We start from the raw sequence: 19,531 nt of genomic DNA, 5'->3' as shown, positions 1-19,531 counted from the left end.
ACGTAAAGAACACAAATAACTGCACAATGAGAGCAGATACAGTGTAAATAAACATTGTTAAGTGCAATCATAATAAAGATTAAAGAATAAAGGAAGTAAGAAAGAAAACATAAATAAGTAGATGAGAGGTGGAGAAAGAGAATGGGGTTGGAATAGTGAAAATGATTAAGAGGGACGAGAAAGGGAGATAAACCATGGGCCTGTAGCAGCATAATGCCTGATAACTGGGATTGTTGTGTAAGCTGTGAGCTATATTTTAAACAATATTTGAATGATCGATTCACTCTAATACATAAGCATCATGGGAATTGCAGTCCTAAAACAACTCTCAGAGTATATATATATATATATACACACACACACACAGACAATATATTGTGTGTCTGATATGAGACATAGACTTGAAACACAGCCTTGCTTCACGTCACACCTACACTATTCTCAAGAGTTGATTAACAGTTCAGGAGTCACGCTGACCACAATAATTTTGCCAAGTTTGGATATTTGCATTGCTCAGTTTTATTAAATCCACAGGCCTGCCTGTCACACATTGCCAAATATCTTACTAACAAAGGCTTCGTTTTCATAACGTTATATGCAGGTAATTAAATGCAGACGATTTTGGAATGAAATAGAATTCTGATATCTTGTGATGACACTTCCTCTGTCCCAGTCGGACACACAGGATTAGATCATGTACTTTATTTTCTTTCCTTTAGCCTCTTGCTATTTTCCTGAATGGAAAACGATCATGTTGTTATAACAACACAAGTCTTAAACTTATAAATGTGTATCTAGAATTTAAGAGTAAATGTTAGTTAAGTTATGTAAACAGCTTAGGCACTTTAAGCACTCTGGGTATTGTATACAAGATTAAGTATTGCTGTTTTTCACTAGCAGCTAAGTGATAAACATGGTATGAAGTGTGTACTAACCGCACGGAGTCTGTGGTCAACCATGATATAGTATCTACTAGACATAAAACTTGTAGACACTTGCTTTGTTTGCAGTCTCTCTAAAGGTTGGGTGGAGATATTTTTTCCCTCATCTTGGCAAGGAAAACAGCCTCATTCAGTTACTTCAAGTAACCGGGGAGGAAAGATCTCTTATTCTCTCTGCCGTATTTCTATCAGGGTGTATTAAGCCGTAAGATTCAGGGACTCGTGCCCAGCTGCACAAGGCCTCTCTGGTTGAAATTCACTTTTTAAAAAAATGAGAGTGTTCATAGCTTTTGATGGCCTCTGTGAATCTTTTGATATACTTCCTGGCCAGACCGTTCGTGATGTGAAACAGATGATAAAGGTAATTCTATTTCTTATGTTTCTGATGACAACAATATATATTTGTTCATGATGTGAACACAGCATGCATTTTATACAAATCCTTTGGTGACAAAGGGAGGGAGCAGGGGGGGGGGGGGAGGGTTGAATGCTAAACTCTGTCTAACACAAATAAATATGCAAATTGACTGCAAGTTAAATCAAAAACTTAGGGATATATTTATTTTATAACAAAATATACCCTCACATGCCGCATGGAACACAGAATGCTCTTGTGCAACTCTTTACTTATCCCTTTAGTTATAAAATTGTGAAAATAGCCTACCTGTTGAGGTATATATTGGCTAGATTTGATCTATTTAGTCAGGCAATAATGTATTGCAAGCAAAAAACACAGTAGGCCATGTTGTTGAAGAATGAACGTAGCCCCAGATGTATGGTGATTTTTAACGGAGGTGGATTTGACGTTTAATGGATAGCAGGATGTGATAGCAGAACATGTTGCTATTGAGATATGGCTGCATTTGTGACACATGTTCTTGTGAAGGAAATATTGTTGTGAAGAAAACATGTCTTTATTTTATCTGTGGAATTTAAATTTCTCCTTGTATTTCTGTATTGTTATTTTTGCGATATGGTAAGATTATTTGGAGATGCTCTAGAAATCAGTAAAAAAAAAAAATTCGAAACAGTAACATTTATGAAAACACACAAATTTTGGTGACAAACTTTTGAGGAAATGCACAGCAAATTATTGCTGACCATGGTCAAATTATTGCTGACCATGGTCAAATCATTGCCAGTTTTTTTAGAAATGTCCATTTAAGAAAACTACCACATTTATAGTATCAAGAAAAGTAAAAGTAGTTTTCTGAAAATTGGAGTAAAATTCATAAATCCATTGCATCAACGAAAACATTGTGTAAATTCTAAATTGATGGATAGAGCACAACAAAATCAGGCAAACTTCATAAAATGCACCAAACATTTTCTGAAAATTTGAAGTTACGTGTTTGCTGAATTTCAGGTGCAAAAGATTGAAAGGAAGTGTAAATGGAGGCACCCAGTGTCAGGAAAAGAGTTGTGGAATTCTTAATTTAACAATATTTTTCACACCACACAAACACATATTTGTTAAATATAGACATAAATAAACATAATATTAAAATCCACAATTCCTCTTGTAAAATAGGACTTTAAATGTGCAGAAATGATATGCCACCCTTGTCCCTTGTTATTTAATAGCTCATTTGGTTAATGTAACTATTGATATCATGGTCTGATTTTAAATATCAGACCATTTGTCTGTTTACTCCTTATTGTTAGTGGGCAGGTTCTTGGAGTTATGACCTGTGTGTATGTGTGATCCTTCATTTGCATTGACTTGATAACACTTGAACTTCCCAATTTGAGGCTTTCATTTAGATGTAGGTCCTTGGTTAATAACATAATTACATGTGACTAGATGAGGTTTATCTTTAAGAACTAACAAGAACAAGATAGGGTTTCCATGAAAACGGATATCAGATCCATTCTCTTACACCAATTAGTGAGTCTTTGCATGCAATTTTCATAATAGGTTGTTAAGAGGTTAAGGAGGGATGGTGCCAGGGGACTCCAGACACTATAACTACTTCAATAACATTCACTTCCATTGGTCCCGGGACCTCTTGCTAATCCAATTATTTTCTTTTTGGTAGGAATTCCTGTAATTGCCTGTAATTGTCTGCAGCCTTTGTTACAGTCACTTAATCTAATAACACTTGTTTAGGTCACGTTTCCTCTGACCAAACTAGCATTCTGTTAGGCTGTCATACCAGACCTTTAAATTGGACCAGTATTTCGAATCCAGATAGCAATACTAAAAGCAGTAAAAATGTATGTGATAAAATGGGAGTCTTCGTGCACAAAACTAGCAAACTTAACATTACGTTTTGATTGTTGTTTGTTTTATTTAATGTGAAATAAAGTAAAAAATACTTGTATACATACTTATATATTTTTGCATTATGAAGACCATTTTGAAACAATCTGTCGTTTTTATATAAAAATAAAATTAACTTAATTATTATCATCATTTATGTAATATTTATATTATTTGATCAATTTTGAATTTTTTGGATATTCCTTAAAAATGATGGAAACGCTATGATGACATATTCAGACACATATCTGTTTTACAGGACTCGTTTCACCTTCAGCTGTCAGATGACAAACAAGGAAGGAGGTTTCTAGAACTCCAGTATGCCGGAGGGGTTCTCCGTGATGAGTGGATTCTTACTGATGTTGGAATAACCTTTTGTTCAACCATTAAATGTTTTCTAAAGGTATGGGTGGGGGGGGAAGGAATTAATAGTATGTACAACAATCACAATCAGAATGGCTCATACTATCTTCTAGGGCCTAAGCACCTAAATAAATTATTTCAATTTGTAACAATTGTAGAGGCTCAAAACTGGGTGAGGTATTTATGAAAGTTCTTGAGGATAAAATTTACCCATACCTACATGATTTTTACAGTGTCTGTGAAAGAAATGGTTATATATTAATAACATTTTGTTTTCCTTCAACCCTAGGAATATGGTTTGAAAGAATAAAAGTAATTAATTTCGGAGTTCAGATGGTATATGCTCTGAATTGATCTCGACCAATCTTCTATATAATTATATACAGGCATTATTAGAGTTATGAAAACTTTGTTAGGCACCTGAACACCTGTACATATTTAGTAAATATCTAATCAGCCTATCATGCGGTTGCAACTCATGATATACAAGCATACAGACATTTTCAGGAGGTTCATCTGTTACTTAACCCCTTAAGGACACATGCAATGTGTGACATGTCATGATTCCCTTTTATTCCAGAAGTTTGGTCCTTAAGGGGTTAAAAAACTTTTTTTGTCAAAAACTTGAATGTTTTTGCCAGACATGAAGGTTAACGTGTCACAGAAATGGCTGATCTCCTAGTATTTTCCATTACAGAAATTGGCCTGAGCACAAAAACCATGACATGAGTGCTAATTCTGTGAGTGAAAACGCATTGTTAATGAGGGAACACCCAGGAGAATAGTCAGACTGTCAGGAAGGTGACAGTAACCAAAATAACGGCATGTTTGTTCTAAGCCTGATAATGAAATCAATTAAAGTTAAACAATTCTGTGCCACTAGCTAAGACACTTACCCCCATAAAAATAATTGTAAAAAAATAATCAAGAATTCCTATACAGTGCTGCACTGGGGTCCAGGACATGACAAGCCAATCAGAAATAATAACACTGTAACTCAACTCAGTGAGTATTAACCTTTTTTAAAAGTTGCAGTGAGGATATAAGCTCTTTATTTAAACTTGATTTCCTTAAAAATGTTGAGCAAGTGGGCTAGCTAGCATTACACAGACACAGCTAGCATTAACTGAACCCTTTCAGTGTTGTTCATAGTTTAGTGACAAAATGGACAACCTCCAGCGCCAGATTACCTACAAGGCAGCCAATGCAACTGCTTTTCTATGTCTGGAGCTCTGGCCTTGAGTGGGCCCTCCTTAAAGGACCACTGTATTTCCAGGAAAACATACTCGTTTTCCTGGCACTATAGTGCCCTGAGGGTGCCCCCACCCTCAGGGACCCCCTCCCGCCGGGCTGGATGGTGAGGAAGGGGTTAAAACTTACCTTTATTCCAGCGCCGGGCGGGGAGCTCTCCTCCTCCTCTCCGCCTCCGATCCTCCCTTTCGGCTGAATGCGCATGCGCGGCAAGAGCTGCGCGCGCATTCAGCCGGTCTCATAGGAAAGCATTTACAATGCTTTTTCTATGGACGCTTGCGTGCTCTCACTGTGATTTTCACAGTGAGAATCACACAAGCGCCTCTAGCGGCTGTCAGTGAGACAGCCACTAGAGGATTTGGAGGCTGGATTAATTCTATTATAAACATAGCAGTTTCTCTGAAACTTCTATGTTTATAAAAAAAAGGGTTAATCCTAGAGGGACCTGGCACTCAGACCACTTCATTAAGCTGAAGTGGTCTGGGTGCCTAGAGTGGTCCTTTAAGTTGACAGGAAGATTAAAATATCTCTCTGCATTGTCCTGTGACCATGACAATTATTCCCTGGTGGTCAGTGGTCTACCATATTAATTGCAGTTCCTCACGGTTCCAGTGCTCTGTGGAGGAATCAAAACACAGCTGCAGGGATTCTTTGCCTCCATTCTAACTCCCTCACAGAGGACAAATAATATGGTTAGCTCCATGGGCTCCACCGCAGACCTGCACCAAGACCCTGGACCACCAGAAAATGTATTTTTCCCCCATTCTGGTGGTGAGACTGTGTTTAACCTCCACACATTCTGTCATTCCCATACATTGTCACCCCACGTATCCTGGCACAGTCAGCCTCCTCATCTTGTCACACTCACTCCCCCTCACTCTGTCACACTCATCTCCCTAACCATGTAACACTCACCCTCAACTCTGTCACACTCACAACCACCACTCACTCTGTCACACTCATCCCCCTAAATCTGTAACACTCACCCTCAACTCTGTCACACTCACCACCACTCACTCTGCCATATACCCTGCCACACTCACCCTCTCACCCTGCCAAACTCACACTGTCATGCCCCCTTACCCTGTCACACTCACCAAGCAAATCCTGCCACCCCAACACCGCCACAGTCACCCCCTTAACATATTCATCATACAGAGTCAGCTACATAGTTACATAGTTACATAGTTACATAGTTACATAGTTAGATAGCTGAAAAGAGACTTGCGTCCATCAAGTTCAGCCTTCCTCACACCTGTTTTTTGCTGTTGATCCAAAAGAAAAAAAAAAAAACCAGTTTGAAGCACAATTTTGCAACAAGCTAGGACAAAAAATTCCTTCTTGACCCCAGAATGGCAGTCAGATTTATCCTTGAATCAAGCAGTTATTACCCTACATTGAAAGATTATATCCTTGAATATTCTGTCTTTGCAAGTATGCATCTAGTAGCTGTTTGAACATCTGTATGGACTCTGATAAAACCACTTCTTCAGGCAGAGAATTCCACATCCTGATTGTTCTTACAGTAAAAAACCCTTTCCTTTGCCTTAGACGAAATCTTCTTTCTTCCAGTCTAAACGCATGGCCTCGTGTCCTATGTAAAGTCCGGTTTGTGAATAGATTTCCACACAATGGTTTGTATTGGCCCCGAATATATTTGTATAATGTTATCATATCCCCTCTCAGGCGACGTTTTTCTAAACTAAATAGGTTTAAATTTGTTAACCTTTCTTCATAGCTGATATGTTCCATTCCTTTTATTAATTTAGTAGCCCGCCTCTGCACTTTTTCTAGTGCCATGATATCCTTCTTTAGAACAGGTGCCCAAAATTGCACAGCATATTCAATATGTGGTCTTACCAGTGATTTATAGAGAGGCAAAATGATATTCTCGTCCCGAGAATGAATGCCCTTTTTCATGCATGACAATACCTTACTGGCCTTGGCCACTGCTGATTGACATTGCACATTGTTGCATAGGTTTGTTGTCTATAACAATTCCCAAGCTACCACACATGAAACACAGCCTGGCTATAAACACAACACACAAAGACCACAAGTAGACCCCCTTACACACATCCCAACACAAGCAACTCCCCCCCATATATATATATATACACTCCCAGCCACAGACATACACTTACTCAGGACACACATTCACACACAAGCATACACAGGTACATGGACATATTGCCAAAAAAAAAAAAACCCACTATATCCCACATATACAGATATACAAAGTCAAAGACACAAACACAGCCAGCACCCCTCCCTCCCCCATAGCTCTTAGCCCCCTTCCACACATACAACACTAAGCCACTCTCACACACTCAACAAACTCCACTCAAAGAAACAGAGCCCAGGGCTTAAGGAAGGGCCCCAATTCTGGCAATCTGCATATTGCCCTGGGCAATCTTAATCTGGCTCTGGCAACCTCTAGCCCCTAAGCTGCTTTGTACATGACTTGCATGGTGCATGAGGTCTAGGTATTACATACATTGCAGCCAACAGAAGCTGGAGTGCTGAATACAAATGATATATTGTAGGGTGTTTTTTTTTCTCTTGCTATTGATGCTCAGTAATTTATGCTTTTATGTCTTTAGGAAGAAGACAAACCAGCATTGTACATATACAATCCTGTAACCAAGGAGAAAGTCCCAATAATGGGGGACATCTCTCTACTGACTGCAACCGTTTCCAGACTAACGACTCTAATATCACTAAAATGTGGATTTCCCGTTAGTGTTTTTTGCCTGAGAACTCTACAAGGTCAGGACCTGTACAACTGCAACAGTCTAAATGATTACAAGCTAGATCTTGGTACGTAACAAATCTGCTCTGTTCCGGAGCATTATATTTTGTACATTGGAGGAGTGTTAAATATTCCATGCATTCGAGTTATCCAGTCAGTAACAGCAGATGGTGTTGTGTTATTTGTATGTTAATATTTATGTGTGAGTCTAACAGTGTAAATAGTGGGGTGGTAGGATACATGGTGAGGCTGAGTTTAGAAATATACTGTGTACACATTTAACACTTTTTACCTTCTCTATTCCATATAGCAATCTAAACCCCAATGACAGCTCAAACGGCATATAACTTCTAACCTCCATAGTTCCTTCACCGATAGTCTCAACTTATCTAACAGGCTTGTCTAATAACAATCATTTCCTGAATCCCAAAAATATCAGTCTCCAAATACTAACAGCCCAAACCACGACTCCAAATAAACTTTAAAGGAACACTATAGAATTGGGAATGTAAATGTGTATTCCCAATGTTATATTTCCCTGGTGGACATCGAGCTGACCAGCTGCCACCTGCATGGAGCAAAATAAAATTACTCTTAATCTCCTTTTGTCCCTTGCTGCGCTGGTCTCCGCAGCTGGTCCCACCTCCTTGGCTGAGATAATGAAGATCGATGATCTTGGCCAATCCGATGCTTCTCCAAAGGGAACAAAACACCACACCGCGCCAATCAGATGGTCCACTATTTTGGTGAAAGCAACTCTGACACTATAGACAAGTTTACCCTGGGTACCCTGCAATAAAAACATTAAAACAGGGGTAACATGACACCCAGATCACTTAATTGAGATGAATTGGACTGGGTGCCTGTAGTATCCCTTTGATACATTAAAAATACCTGCTTCGGGCTTCTTGTTTGGTCATGGGTTCTGTGCTGCAATGATATATGGGTTTCTCCATGCCGTGATGGTGTCAGGTTTGGTATAAAGAGGGTCTTTATGCTGTGGTTGGTAAGTGAGGGTTGCAGCCCGTGTAGGTATGTATAGTGTGTGATATTGTTAGAGTTGTTCATTAAAGTATGAATTGTTATTAATACAAAGGAAATTCAAATTTTTGACCAAAGTAGCTGAACTGAAATCATTACAATGTGACAATGTGGCCTAATATTCCCTTAGAATAGTAGTTCTCATTGTATATGTTTATTTTGTGTGATCCTGGGTATGTCATGTATATATATTTGAGACACAGTGAGTTTTTGTGCCACACATTGTGCATGTGATATGCAGTGCACAGGTGAATGGCATGGTGTATAAAGTGTAAAGCTTTGTGTGTAGTGTATTTATATAGTAATCTGTACAATTGAGTAGCACAGTGTGTGAGTAACATAGTTTGAGTACAGTTAAAGGAACACCATAGGGTCAGGAACACAAACATGTATTCCTGACCCTGTAGTGTTAAAACCACCATCTGCCCCCTTGCCTCCCTAAATATAGTGAATTATTACTTGTATTCAAGTCTGCAGCTGCTGAGACTACCCCAAAAGATTGGCTGAGACTGTCAAGGAGGCAGATCAGGCAGATCGAGATGAATTGAATCAATGCATCTCTATGAGGAAAGTTCAGTGTCTGCACGCAGAGGGTGGAGACACTGAATGGCAGTGCTGCTTACTCGGCAGCACTGCCCCAGGAATCACCTCTTACAGCCATCTGAGGAGTGGCCAGTGAAGTTATCACTAGGCTGTAATGTAAACACTGCATTTTCTCTGAAAAGACAGTGTTTACAGCAAAAAGCCTGAAGGGAATGATTCTATTCACCAGAACAAATGCAATAAGCTGTAGTTGTTCTGGTGACTAAAGTGGCCCTTTAGCCCCTTAAGGACCAAACGTCTGGAATAAGGGAATCATGACATGTCACATATGTCATGTGTCCTTAAGGGGTTACGTAACACTGGGTGTATAGTGTGTCAGTAATACTGTACCTGTGACTCCAGTGAGTGCATGTGCATTATGATATCAGCAATATGAGCAGTTCATACATAGTTTTGTGTAAATGAAAAATAATAAAACAGACCCTAATTTAACATTGCTATGAAGAGAACAAAATGTGGCGTCAGTAGTATCAAGTGGTTTGCCCTTCAATAATAGCTGCGAACATACAACTGATTAAAGCCATCCACTAACCTCTAGATTTTATATCTATTTTTACAAATACATGCATGAGCTGTACGGAAAGTTTTTGGGGGACCAAACGGCACATATGACCTGCCCTCTTATAAGGGGCCATTTTTACTCTATTGGTTCCCTTTAAGCAGTTCATACTTTACTATAGCAAAGAGGAAGAGGAAGCATATATAAATATCTATAATGCATCCTAAAACCCAAACAAACAAGTTATTCAATGTTGTAGCAACCTAGAGAGCTAACATAAAAAAGTGCAGAAATCGTGTGATATAAGAATGATACATATTACACGCAGTAATGAATTTCCACTTAAATGCATTCAAGGTTCCACCTTAAGAATCGATGTGTGGGATGGTTGGAAGGAGTTTCTTCTGGGATGTGTTCTCGGTCACAAACAAAACATTCAGCGCTATCTATCAAAGGAAGAAGCAGTTTTGAGGTACGGTAACTAACTAGCAAGTTGGCCATAGACAGTTGGTGATAGATATTGGTGATATAAGTTTTCCAAAGATCAGCTAAGGGATATACAGTCAACACTAAAATTGACCCTAGAAATAGCCACATACCTTCAAGATGCAAAAAAAAACTATATCAAACACAGGTCATTTGTGGGTAGTATAACATGGTTGTCACCAAAGCAATACTGTTAAAGCTGTCATGGTTAGCTCTCCTATATTAGATTATAGATATTTGATTGATTTTATTTTGAACATGCTCACTATAAGAACAATTTACTTATGCTAGTGCTAATGGAGTGTGGTCCACATTGGGGTGGGAAAACTTACGAGAAAATCCTTACACACCGAATATTGGTTATATTTGAAACCTAGGTGACACCTTCCAAGTGTACTGGATGCAATGGAACAATCCAGATTTGGAACTTCTGGCCTACCTTCCTGTATTATTACACCAGAGGAACACCTCTGAAACTAGCAAAACACGAGCGCAGCTTCAAATAGGCTCATGCATCATCCAAGAACGTTTTTGCAGAGCTCTGCACATGCTTGAATGCCTAGCTGGCCAACTGGCCATCTTGAGGCTTACTCATCTAATATGAGAGCAATGCTTCCATTTGATACTACGTGTCTCAATTTATTTTATACATACCAATAATCTGTATAAACACTTTAGTACATTTTACATATTTTACCATTTAGTTTTTGTTTTGTTTTTGTCTTTTTGTTGTGTTATTTTATTTTATTTTTAATATTGACACAGATACCAACAGAAGACAGCCCTCTATGTGGCTGCACATTATGGACACTTGGAACTAGCAGAATGGCTTCAGGAAAAAGGGGTCAGGGTTGATGAGGCCGTGGGTGTTCATCCCTACAGGGAATGGTGCAGTGAAACTGACCATCCAGATGTTGTCAAATGTCCAGTCCATGCAGCTGCTGAAGCTGGCCAACTTCTTCTGCTAAAGGCATTTGTCTCGCGAAACGTTTTGTGTCTTCAATGCCAAAATCCCTTGGGTCAGACACCACTCAGAATATGTCTTCGACATAGCCATAAAGACTGTGTTTTATATTTGATTATGAAAATGTGGTCGGTAGTCTCCTTTAAAAAAATCTCTCTTCCTATGCGAATTTACATAAAAGTGAAAAAGTGGCTATTTTTGGCTCAGAAAAAAGTCTCTGCAGCAAAGAATTTGAAGTGGGCAGTGGTATTCAAGACACGAGTAGGAGACAAACTTGTAATCGATGGTTTCACAGAACCGAAAATGAGCACTCGGGACCTACGTGGACTTTGTCAGGATAGGTGGAATAAATTGGCACGAAATAACATTGCAAACATCCAAAACAATCAGACATTTGCTAACACAGTATTAAAACTTCACACTATTCATCAGAGAGAGAAATCAACTCAGCCTATCTTGCTGCCACCAGTTAAATTATCAGCAAACACTACTGTAAGAAGAAATGAATTAGGCCAGGGCTCTGTGGACGACAATATATTACAAAATAACTGGTCAGCTCAAGTCCCACTTCCTTCAATTGCCAACCAGAACAGCAACCTCCCACGTAACATAATTGCTACTGCTCAAGCTGCATTTCTTCTGAAATCGTCTCTTGAATCTTTTTCAAAACACACAGGGAAGACTCCAAGAGAGAATGCAATATATTGTTTGGGACTTGCCAGGTAAAAACGTGGATCATTTAGAGTTTTGTATTTGGACCTTTGCTTGACTACCAGGTTTTATCCATCCACCATATCTAATTAGACTGTATTACATTTACAGGATTAAACAAGTGTGAATTGTTGTAAATTTTAAAAGAAATTTAAGTTTTTGGCCACAAAATTAGAAAAGTTCTTTAAGTCAGCTATGTTTTTAGTTTAGGCTATTCTGGCCTAAAATGTTTAATTCTCTTTGAATACACGTTGAGTTCCAGGCAATTTACATTTAAAAAAACAAACAAAACAAAAAAACAACTTGCACTTAACTTTCTGCATATTATGGCACAATAAGTGATCAGTAGACAGCACTCAGTGGCCTTTTGGATAATCCAGCTATGAGTAAGATACTAATAAAACATTCAAGGTTATTTACGTAAGTGTGAATTATTGTTTATTCAAAGTGAATTCCAAATCGTAAGGACAAAATATTCGATTTAGAAAACTTCTCATCTCTGCTTACAGTTTCATCTATATTTTGGCTAAAAAAGTAAAATTCTGTTTGAATTCACTTTGCCATTCACACTTTACTAAAAACCACTGATTATGTGACCTCTTTCGCGCCCAAACCAAGCAACAGCCAATCCGCTAAAAGGTACAAAACAAATTTGCGCCAATCAGCTCTCAGGGAGGAGAGGGGTTTCGCCGCCCAATCAGAAGAAAGGGCGCAAAACCCGATTACACTAATCCGCTGAAAGGCGCAAAACCAACTTGCGCCAATCAGCGCTCAGGGAGGAGAGAGGCTTCGCCGCCCAATCAAAAGTTTGTCATCTACAAGCTTTTTAATAGTGTCTGCAGGTATGTCCCTGTTACTACTTGAGAAATTTGCAAACATTAAACAATCCTCAATTTAATAAATAAACCGGCTAGTGAATAAACCCTTGTATGTCCTGTAACTTTTTTTTTATGTAAAACTATACAGCAATATGGCAGATTGCATTTAATTACAATTTCTCTTTCAAAGAAAGATTTTTCTTAGAATTCCCAGCAATTCCCACTTTAGTAAATAACTCTGTTTGCTCAAGTTTGTTATGTAATTATGTGTTATTTTGCTTTTATTTGGCAAAAATACTAATATAGTATTGATATGTTTTTTTCAGTGAATTCAAAGAGAAGCCCTGGCTCCAACAGCTTGAGATTGCTCGAATGCTTGCTAAGAAAACAATCTACAACTTGTAAACTGTGACAAGGACATACATGAGGCTTGCGATATTTATACATGGGAAAAAGAAAACTATTTAATGTTATTTTCTACAATTATTATTATTATTATTATTATTAATAAGTATTATACCTTGATTATTTTATACTATATATTTGGCAACTTCTATTTCGTTATCTGTTGTAATAATACTGGTTTTATGTATTTTTTTACAACTATTTATTAAATAAAGCAATAAAAGTCTTGCATTTAAAAATAATTCATTTTTTTAATAAAATACAATAAAATTAACATATTTTTTTTTTAAAAAAACATATGTTCAATCAAAGAGACCCTGCCAGATCCCCATTTTTTTTTTTTAATTCTTTATTTTAGTGTGCAATAAAAGAATAACATACAGGCTTGCATAGCCACGACAGCATTCGCAAGCTTATTATGGTCAAATATTTGCATACAGTGCCATGACATATGAAACAATTGCACTTTTTTATAGTTTAAAGAAACAGGCTGCATTATAGATTGTATTGTAAGACTTTGAAAATTACAGGCTAGAGACCCTACGTTAGTAAAAGGTAGATTATACAAGCTTAAACCAGGGATTTATATGACATGACTATTTTACAAGGAGAGTGAAACAGACACCTTGTCTATGAGTTTAACCCCTAGGGGGCCCCGCATTTAGCTAGAAGCACATTCCCAGAAGGAGATAGGAAAATATGGACATGCTGACTGTGGAGTTAAATATGAGCTTTAGTGGTGTTTCCAAGTGGTATTGGCAGAAGGCAGACCTGATCTCAGCTGTGATTTAAGTCACAATATGGTTTTGCATTGTATGGTTTTGTCAGAGACCGCCGCCTGGGATCCCAGTAGTAGGCCCATTGTCCCGCTGGAGTGGTGGTGTGTGTGGCATTCGAGTAAGTCCCTTATGATCATCTGGGTTTCAATGCCCCTGTGTGATTCTGGAGTCAGTCCCATCGCTTGTACCACCTGCCCCAAGAAAGGACACGGGGCACTGGGGACACTGGGGCTGTGTGCCGTTCGAGTCTGGGCATAATACAGGCCTCCCACCTGCTGCATGGCCGCACATCAAGAGCCTAAAGTGTGCATCTAAGCTCCAGGCATTGTGGTAATCAGGCACTTCATCCGCATTTGCCTGAGGGACTCGGCAAATCCGTGCGAGTGGCAGTGGATGTTGCTGGCTTCTCCGTGGGAGTCTTGGGAGGACGCGGCACCCGCCATCTTAAGTATGCTGGATTGCTTGGTGAGTGTTTAGCAGGTATGCCGCGATCTATCAGCATTATTAGGGGGTACCCATGGAGTGGACCGGTATCACCCCCACCGGTCCAAAGGGGGGGGAACGGGGCCCCTGTCGGCAGCACTGGCCAGGCGCGGAGATCGGACACTTCTCCACTGCCCAGGGCTCACTATGCCGCCATGCTGATTCGCTGACTACCGGCCGCGTGGACATCCGAGGACATCGAGATACGCTTTTGGGGCACCCCAATTGTCTCAGGAACTCCCCAGGATGAGAAAGAATCATCAATGGGGGTACACGGCATAGAAGTCAGTGCTATTGATAATGGATGTGCCGAAGCTCAATCAGAGTGCGTCTGTCCGGCATGACAGTCAGGCCCCGCCCCCAAACAGAGCCCAATTTTAATTGGAATATGATTTCATTTGTATTTTCTGTTAGCAAATTTATAGATTTACAGATACAAAAAATATAGCATTTACCTGACATCTATTTGAGGGACTGAGGGACCAGAGAGATGAATGAAAGTAATGTGAGAGGAAATGCCTGACCTAGCATCATCTCGGATCTGTGCAAATGCAAAACATTCTAAGACAGACTGAATAGTAAAATCGATCGATATTAAGGGACTTTAACGCAGTGGTGGGTTTAAAGGGGTATTGCAAGCACCATAACCACTATAGCCTGTTGTACTGGTTATTATGCCAGCAGTACCATGGCCCAGTTCTCCTGTAATGGGGCAAACCATTTAGCAATAGTTTGCTTGTTTATCTAGGTCCCTGCTAAAATCCAAGGTTCGGATCAAGCATTTCCGTCTTCTGCTAAGCTGCAGAAGCTGTAAGGAGATCCAGTCTCCATTGGTTGCCTGAATGCGTCAGCTGACTGCTCTCAACCAATGAATGGCACATTGCACAAAAGCATTTGCACAGAATTGACTAATGATGTTAGATGTGAAGTTACATCTCAAGTAGAAAAGGGGTTAAATGCTGTATGTGCATCGATTCAATGAGAAATGCTGCACATAGGGACCTCACAATTGCTCTTTTTGCTGAATGGGCCTTAATTCCCACAGACACAATCTAAAATCTTGTAGAATGCATTCCCAGAGGAGTGGTGGCTGTCAAACTGACAAAGCAGGGGCTATATATATATAGAAAAAACTGCAGATACTAAATATTACACAATTTATTCTTGAAAAATAAGGAAGCAGGTAGGTGTTCTAAAAAATATTAACTCAACTTTTGTGTGAGTCTCAGGTGTTGGTGCACAGCAGCAAGACATTGCATTGCTTAAATGAAAGAAATTAAATTTAGTATATTTTTCCATTTTAAAAATATCCAGTAACTTTTACTAACTGATACTATGAAATGTAGTTTTACTCAATTTTGTTTCATGGTAAACATTCTTAGTGGTTGACCACAATCTATCGTTAGATAATCAACGACATGTTAATGACTACTGATAAACCATCAGCGCATTCACAATCTAAATGTTCGGATACTTTTTGACACGTAAAGCATCTAAGTTTTAGCTTAAGCAATCACTATCAATCCAGAAAAGATTGATCAACACATCAGCAAAACCGCCATTGGAATGAAATTGCTATGGTGCCAGAAGGTCCCTGAAACTCCTTCAGGGGTTAAATTGTTAATGAACGGTTAGGGAAACATTTAACCCCAAAGTCCAGCACCAGTCAGCTCTGACCCATTTTTCTCAGCCTATCATGCTTCCCTATTCATAAAACATGAATGGGGGGGCGGGGCCTGGCCTCCGGGCCGACTGGATGCTGCCCGCATGGGCTCCAGCAGAAAACCGCCATAAACAGCACTGAATGTGACCCAACCCCGCTCAAAACAGCGAAACCTGCCGCATATGAAAGGGGGAAAGCTCCGACACTCACCCGATACCCGCATACAGCGGACTGCGTGACAGGCAAGGCAGAGAGGACTGAGTCCGGCCTACACGCGCACTGGCCGCCATTACATGCAGCATGGCGCCGTAAAATGGCGCAACACAGGCAAGCATCCCTGGAGTGGGGAGACCCTTGGCCCGGGGCACGGCCCCGTCTCCCCCCCTTGGCCGGCGGGGGATATCCCGGCCACATGATGGGAACATCTTGGCAGGGACCGGTGACCGGCTAAAACACACCCTTGAACGGCCGGAGATGGAGTACGGCACGTGCGGACTTCGGCCCTGCTGAGCGCCAGGTGGACACTGGTAAAGCAGATAAGTGCAGACGGAATATAAGCAGGCACGGAGGGGTCTACCTGCTTTCATGCGGAGGCTTCTGCATACGGCTCGAGGGGCCCAGACGGCTGCCGGCCCACGGACGGACACCCCGGTGGACTGCCCCCTGGTAACAGTTCTGGACCATGCATCTGGGTTTGAGGGGGGCCCGGAGAAGGATGTCCCTGGCGCAGTGAGTCCTGTGGGGCTAGAGGGCACCGACCCCCTCCGGTATACCGGTGGCCATGAGGGGGGAGGTGCACCGGCTCTAAGTGTGAGGCCTGTACTCAGGGCCGGCCTTAGGGGTGTGCGAGCTGTGCGGCCGCACAGGGCGCCATGCCAACAGGGGCGCCGACAACCGACACAGCTCGCACAACCAGGTCCTGCCCTACCTCAGGGCGCCCTGGTGGGTGAAAGATTGCGCCCTGGCCGGCCCTTACAGAGTGCGCTCTGCTTTAGTATTGGCTGGTGAGGTTATTGAGGACCTCTCTCACCGGCCCGTTGTTTGGATGATGGGAGCGAGCAGTGAGCGCTTTGATTCTGCCCTCCTCTCGCGAGCTCGGCATTCGGAGTGTTGCCGCGGCAACGCTCTCATACTATCAACGCGGAGCTCGCGAGAGGAGGGCTCCTGTTCTGCAAGGTGCAGAACTTCAAGAGCTCGCAGAGACCGCTGGACCACCAGGTAATTGGTATTCTCCCATCCCTGCCCAAAGGTATGCAAGAGGGAGGGGGCAGAAAGGGTGAATCAACAATTAATTTAAGAAAACAAAACCTAAAATTGCTCTCCCACCTCCTAATTTAAAGCCTTATGTCACCCCCTCCTACCCACAAATCATCACTGTCCCACCCTTACTGTGTTAACTACACACACTCTAACACACAAACACACACACACACTACATAATCTACTCACACACACACACTACATAATCTACTCACACACACTCAGTACATAATCTACACACACACACACACACACACACTACATCCCTATCCCACACCACACTATTTTCCCTACACACACTGCATCCCTATTCCACACACAACATAATGGCATGGCAACTTCAGGGAGACAGGACACTCTTGTTAGAAATTTGTTTTTACTCCTAATGCAAATCTATACTTGAGGGAGGAATTCTTCTTGTGTGTGTGTGTGTATATATATATATATATATATATTTCTGCTCTTTAACCCCTTAAGGACCAAACTTCTGGAATAAAAGGAAATCATGACATGTCACACATGCCATGTGTCCTTAAGGGGTTAAAAATACCAGAAATTGTGTGTACCATAATAAGTAGAATTTAACATGATTTCTGAGAGTAATATGTAAATATACATGTATATTAATATGGGTGTATTATTATTATTATGTGTTATTACGCCTATAACATTTACAAATGTATTAATATACGTGTATATGCATGATATGCTCAGAAATCACATTAATACGTAACACCTATGTAATGGAGGCTTAGCACTTTTTACAAGATGGACGAGGGCATGTGACCATGGAGGGGCGCTGTGAATATTTTTCGCACAGGGCGCCTAAAGGCCTAAGGCCGGCCCTGCCTGTACTGGGTGAGACTCGTGGGCCCAGATGTTATCAGGCAGCGCGAGAGATGTCGGGGAGGTGCAGGGGACCGTGGGTGCTGGAGCCTTTGGTGGGGGGTCTCCGGGACTAGCCTGGACCCCGAGTGCCCACGGCATCGCGGAGCGCTCCGCGGGGGAACGGGTCCTAGGGGAGGACGGACTGGGGACCGGCATCCTAAAAGACCTCATCGACCCTGTGTGCTGACAGCTTACCGTATTATAACTCGGCTCAACATCAAATACGCTGCCTATGTTCTGGGATCTTGCTACACGGGAAAACCTATGGGACTAACCATGCCAGCTAGCTTGTTTACAAACCTGAAAGCTTACACCGTATTGTGATTTAGCTCAACAACGAACACGCAGTCTCTGCCATGAGACCCTAACAAGCCAACACCCATGGACATGGTCCTACTCATAACTTGGACTAAAGTTTTTTTTTTTTTTTTTCTAAGCCGACACTGCTAGCCAACATATAACATAGCTACCCAGAGATGCTGCAAAATATGCCATAGACTACCTCTCATTATTATTTGTTTAGCTCAGAGCCAGGTAGTTTTATATTCACCATTATGTCCACCTATCGTTAAGGTGCAGCTGACTAGCATGTTACCCAGCAGCCAAATAGTCTACCCGTAATAGCCTGCGCCAATTAATAGCTTTCTGGTACAACATTTATAGCACTGTTCCAAGTAACGTCTCAAAATTGTTCTTACGATGTTAGCAATCCACCCTCACGCACACGCATGTAGTCCCTTAATTCAATTGTTGTGTTCTGCACCCATAAACCATTTAAGCCATACATGTATACCACTAGCACCAATCAATATAAGCATAAAACATGTAAAGCCGGTACCTAACGGAACCAAAACGCGCAGTAGTTTGCATAGTTTGCATAGTTATCCTATAGTTATCCATAGGGATGACGCATCAGCGCGCTACACGAGTTTACTCTGTAAAATTAACGTTGAATAACCGAATGTTTAAGCTACTTAAAATCCTAGAGTGTCACTTCCTGCAATTCTTTACCACATAAAAAAATATGCAATGTGTTATCAAGCCATGCTTTCTTACAACGCTGTTTATTGTTCTATCGAGTGCTCATGCTGTTGGAACATGGCACACGCCTCTGTAACTGCTTTTTCCTTTTGCACACAAAAATAAAGAATTAAAAAAAAAAAAAAAAACATGAATGAAACATACATATTTTTTTCACTCCATTTAAAAAAAATAAAAATCTTTATTTGTATTCAGTTCACTGGCGAGAGCAACAATACACTTACTCCGTTTTATAAATAGGAAATTACTGATATTGAGAAAGAGTCCAGCTTCGACTCTCTCAGCCTATCAGCAGCTTCCCTGTTCGAGGCCTCTTGACT

At 40.8% G+C, this 19,531-nt stretch overlaps 1 protein-coding gene across 1 annotated transcript; it reads left to right on the top strand.

The window, feature by feature from the left end:
* Positions 1–1,101: 1,101 nt before the first annotated feature.
* On the top strand, positions 1,102–13,136 carry ANKUB1 (ankyrin repeat and ubiquitin domain containing 1). The gene is made up of 6 exons (XM_063441009.1): positions 1,102–1,302; positions 3,464–3,607; positions 7,422–7,638; positions 10,071–10,185; positions 10,965–11,885; positions 13,019–13,136. Exons 1-6 carry the CDS (start codon positions 1,213–1,215, stop codon positions 13,095–13,097), a joined length of 1,566 nt encoding a protein of 521 aa, XP_063297079.1. The 5' UTR covers positions 1,102–1,212; the 3' UTR covers positions 13,098–13,136.
* Positions 13,137–19,531: the final 6,395 nt, after the last annotated feature.

The sequence above is a fragment of the Pelobates fuscus genome, chromosome 2 (genome assembly GCF_036172605.1).
Source record: "Pelobates fuscus isolate aPelFus1 chromosome 2, aPelFus1.pri, whole genome shotgun sequence".
Classification (NCBI taxonomy): Eukaryota; Metazoa; Chordata; class Amphibia; order Anura; family Pelobatidae; genus Pelobates; species Pelobates fuscus.
This window is presented reverse-complemented; position numbering and strand designations above follow the sequence as displayed.